This window comes from Rosa rugosa, chromosome 1 (assembly GCF_958449725.1).
Source record: "Rosa rugosa chromosome 1, drRosRugo1.1, whole genome shotgun sequence".
Lineage (NCBI taxonomy): Eukaryota > Viridiplantae > Streptophyta > Magnoliopsida > Rosales > Rosaceae > Rosa > Rosa rugosa.
This window is the reverse complement of record NC_084820.1, coordinates 72,504,823-72,509,753: the sequence shown is the minus strand read 5'-3', so window position 1 is coordinate 72,509,753 and position 4,931 is coordinate 72,504,823. Positions and strand designations below refer to the sequence as shown.

Sequence of the window (4,931 nt, the reverse complement as noted above, 5' to 3'; positions counted from 1 at the left end):
GGCTACATTATTTGATCATACTCATGAACAGAAAACATATCAGGTGGATTTATGGTGGAATCTATGTTTTCATGGATTTTGTTGATATATACAAGATCATAAAGAAAGGACAGTTTACTTTGAGCATAGATGTCAGATTCATGCAGGAGCTCAATTAAACATATAGATCATATCTTGTTGGTGATTCATGTATTATTTTGCTGTTGCGTTGTAGTTCTGGAATTCAATTAACTTGTTAGTTATTTGTTGTTCTTTAGCTCAATGTTGCAGCAATATATTGACAGAGTCTTGAAATGGTTGGTGAGACTATGTAGTACCTTGTGCACACTCCAGATTATTGCTATGCTCAGTTTATACTAGTTTTCTTGTCATGTAAATTTGTGATGGTCCGAGTGGGAGAATGAAAGAATGTATTGGACCTTATCACATATTTACTTCGGACAACAACTAGAGGATTCAGAGAAGCAATTGGTACTGCATAGGACTCTAATTCTTGTTAAGATATCTTAGATGTTTCTGATAAGATATTAGATGGAAAACCGTTTGCTTATCTGATATATTAGATAAGTATAGATATGTATGCAAAAGAAGGAGCACCCTAGTGAAACACAATCACTCTTATGGGAAGAGGACTGTGTTTTCTGCTCCTATATAAAAGGCATAGTCCCTGCACTCTCTCTACACCGAGTTACAAGAGTCTTGCCCCATAGAGACAACCAAGATCCTGAGAGTAGTGCAGAAGATTGTTGCTTCAAGAGTTCAAATGACTTCAGGTCATTATCATATTAAACTCCAAACACCAGTTCATGTATCAAGCTATGTTATAATCAGTGTTTATGTACATTTGTGAGTGATTGCATATATGTGCTATATGTATGTTTGCAGTTTTCACGGAGGTCCTAACTTATTCTGGTGTAATTATCTTGGCTCAGCTACTGGTTGTAACTTGTATAAAAGTACGAACTACATGATTTGCACCCAGAAACTTCCAGTCTTACATAACAAATCTTCACTACTCGAAACAATTTGGATGTGGCCTCATTATACACAATCTAAGGCCAACGAAACAACAGAGTCATCTGTGCTATGCTGATCAACGTATGTAAACCTCAGCTCAGCAGTAAGCTATTGAAACTAGATAAAGGATTTCCATTATAAACAAAAAAGAATCTGAGACCATAAGAAGGCAAGAAAAATTTGATAGAGTCACCTTTCCATGTTAATGAGAATACAGATAATTTGATTTAGAAGTTCTGTTACTCAATGGATATGTTCCAAGTGTTCCCTTCCTATATGCTGACACTAAACAAGAGACCCTTTCCATGAAACCCCTGTAATATGCCAAAAGAGTTGAAAAGACAACAAAACTCTACTCTAAGACCTTGTCTTACTGCGTGATACTGATGAACTCTCACAATTGAATAAGAGTATGTCCGGTTAGTGCTACATCCAAAGTCTCACAAACTTGCCAACCGACTTGTTGAGTTAGAAGTACCGTACTTCTATAGATTTCTCAGCATGGCATCTATTCTACAGTATAAGCTGACATCTATTGCAAACTCAGATATACTGATATACTCTTTATCTTCTTTCCTTTGACCCGATATATTGCAAACTCAGATACTCTGAAAGAAGGCAAATAGTGAAGTTTTCATACTGAAGTTCTTTGGCAGATTCTAGTAGGCTTTGGATAGGTCAGTGAATTAGCATTCTCAACGAGTCTTCTAATTATTTTGTGATAATGTTAGCTCCTACCCCTCCAGTAATGGGATTTAAGTTGTGTAAATCAAATAGATTACCAAGCTACGTCAGAACACATAAAATGAGGAGTTCCCATTTTGAAGTTCTGCCCCAAAAGAAATCAGGTACCCTTCTTCAAGAATTGACATGTATTTGGACACTCAAGGAGGTAAAAGGGCAAGCTAGACAATTATAAGCCTACTAAGACACTACTCTAGTGAGACTAATGCCTTCAATGAGGCATCTTTTAGAGAAAAAAAGGAAAAGAAAAAAAAGGCAATAAAGAATGTTCAAGTAAGGAAATATTCCCAATTCAATGTTCTAAGGCTGTCATTCTTAAGGGAATACTCATACATCTGTGCTTAATGAAATTGTAAGAAATAGTTACTCTTGAACAAAATTCACTGAAATTATAGTATTGTAGCAAATATCACAAGAACAGCGACCATTTCTAATAACCTGTACATACAGAGTTTTGGATGGGGATTGTTAGCTAGAGCAAATAATCCCTCTAGTTATAAGTTAGAACCAGCAAAGAATTCATAGAGGAAAGAAGCAAAATTGATTATAAAGACAAAATGAGATTAGTCTAAAGAAGCATTCTTTGAAAGTAACATGAGCAAGTTAAGTAGAGTACAAGTAATAGATAGCTGATTGGGATAGTAGTAATTTGCCCGTTTGTGCAAAACATAATGAAGATCTTAGATGATTAAGAACAACCCTCAGTGGATCTAGGAGAAAAAAATTGGACAAGTATGACTGTAAAACTCTATGGTTTAAATTTTCACAAACAAACTGGGAGCACCACTTCATTCACACCTAGTGAAGAACAGAATAATTAAAGATGGCTTACACTATAATCAACACACCTCTGAATTAAAGCAGCAGTTAAGCCCAAAACCCAATTCATCAATTTGACTGTGCACAATTCCCACCTGCACAAGCAACAACACACTCACCAATCAATTCCCCTATGGGGTAACACAAAGATTAGTGAAAAAAGAAATAACCAGAAGCAAAAGTTAGCACCTTTATATGGAGACTTGAGTCATGCAATGGAGAACAAAATAAGGAGCAAAAGAAACAAGCATTTCCGGTGCCCCTATTCAATTCTCTCAAAGTATACAATACAAATACCATTACCGAAAACAAACTCAGTCCCCAACAAAATGCTACTACTGCTCGATTTCACAAGATCTAAACCTTGACCACCAATTTCTCTTTTGTTGGTTCCTAGCTACTGTCCTGAGCCTTGAGAATCATCCTTAGAAGACGGAGCTTGCTGGTGTTGGTGTTGGTGTTGGTGCTGGTGCTGGTGCTGGTGCTGCTGCGGGTGGTGTTGCTGCTGGTGATGCACTCTAGCATGACCCATCTGCTGGTATATCTGGTTCAAAGCAGCCTGAGAGTTCAAAACCCCAAGATGCCCATCTTGTGACAACCCAAGTTCCAAACCAGGCAGCTGTTGACTTCCCCCACCCAGAATTGAAGTGAAGCTCATAGGACCCATGTTGGTGACTGGCAAGTCAAACCCCCCAGGAAACCCAATCTTTTGCAAGTAATTTGAGCTGCTCTCAGTCCCTCCCAGATTTGTAGTAGATGGACCAGATGAAGATGACTGTGAAGAAAAACCAAACCCGGCAGGGGGCCATAGCCCAGTTGCTGCAGCCACATGGGGCCTCCCTAAATTCCCTCCCACCATAGCCCAACTGGTCCTACCTCCGCTGGACCCTCCCCCTCCTAAGTCATCTATCTTTTGGTGCAGACCAGCTGATAGAGAAGTCCCCTGCTGCGACACCGACCCGCCTGCCGCCGCCAGAGCCGACGCCGGGATCGTCCCCGTGCCGGTGGCGGCAAGTATCGACGGCTCCGCCTGGTGCAGCAGCCATTGGATTGTTTCTCCGTCCGATTTGTGGCCCAATTCTCGAGTCAATTGGAAGATTCTCGCGGCGCAAAGAGCCGGCATCCTTATCCTTCTTCCTCTGCCTTCCACCTTTGTGTGTCTGTCTTTGTTTGAGCTACGTTTGGGCGCCAACTGCTTCTTGGTTTCGTCTTTGTCCGCAATCGCAATCTGGAAGTCTTTGATCTCCGCCGGTTTGACAACGTTGTTGTTGTTATGGTGGTTGTTGTTGTTCTCACTCATGGTGTTGGTGTTGGTGTTGGTGTTGGTGTTGGGCTGTTGCTGATGATGATGTTGTTGCTCAGGTTGTGGGAGGCTCAAGAAGCTGGGTATCTCCTGAGGCTGCTTTGAGGCCTTGGGATCCATCAACAGGGGAAAAGAAATTAGGGGAAGAAAAAAATTAAAAAGGGAAAGGGGTGTTCTTTGTCTTTGTCTTTGATTGAAGAAGGTGACCTGAAAAGTCCTAGACTTTCATGAGTTTTCACTGTTTTGGACAAACAACAACAATAGAGAGACAAAAGTCACAAAATTTAACTCTCTCAGAATTGGAGTAGACTTGTTCTTTTACTCACTCCTTCCTTCCTTCCTTCCTTCCTCTGAGTCTTTTGTCTTTCTAATTTCTATCTTCTCTCTCTTTCTCTGTATGTGTCTGTCCATACACTGTAGCAACGTTTGACTAGCACAGCCAGATAAGGAAAAAAAAACAAACAAGAAAGCAACTTTAACTGCTAATTTTACCCAATTTCAAATTTTACCACCCCATCTCATCAGACACATAGAATTTAGAGTAAAAAAAAAAAAATTCCCTATTTTGACTTGGCCAGATAAATCCACTACCCTTCTGCCTTCCCCACATTGCCACAATCCATGGAGTCAGTCATGGTCCTCAAGGATGGTCCAGGTTTGGATTGGCTTCCCCCTTTCTCTTCTTCAATCTCCAATCTCCAATCTCCAATTTTCTTCAACCTTTCAATATTAATGATTTCTCCTGTATGCTATAATTGCAAGAGCAACCAACATATGATGCCATCTCTTGTAAGGGACTCAACTGCAAGGTGGAAACTCATATATATGACACTTGGCATCGTATGAATGGCTTGACGGGTTTGCTTCAAACCCACTCTTCTTGGTCTTCTAGGCCCATCCTTGAGATATGTTTAAAAATTCATAAAACCTGAAAGACAGGGAAAAAGAAAATTACTGAATGATAATGGGATCAGCAACCTTTTCAACTTAAAAGAATCATGAGACTAGAGTGACTCGTTCAGACAGACCAAACCACTATGTATGTTGT

The 4,931-nt window shown here is 40.0% G+C and overlaps 1 protein-coding gene across 1 annotated transcript; it reads right to left on the bottom strand.

Annotated features, from left to right (window-relative positions):
* Positions 1-2,301: 2,301 nt before the first annotated feature.
* On the bottom strand, positions 2,302-4,608 carry LOC133726778 (transcription factor TCP20). Its single transcript, XM_062154397.1, has 2 exons — positions 2,770-4,608; positions 2,302-2,675 (listed from the first exon to the last, which is right to left on the bottom strand). Exon 1 carries the CDS (start codon positions 4,001-4,003, stop codon positions 2,978-2,980), a length of 1,026 nt encoding a protein of 341 aa, XP_062010381.1. The 5' UTR covers positions 4,004-4,608; the 3' UTR covers positions 2,302-2,675; positions 2,770-2,977.
* Positions 4,609-4,931: the final 323 nt, after the last annotated feature.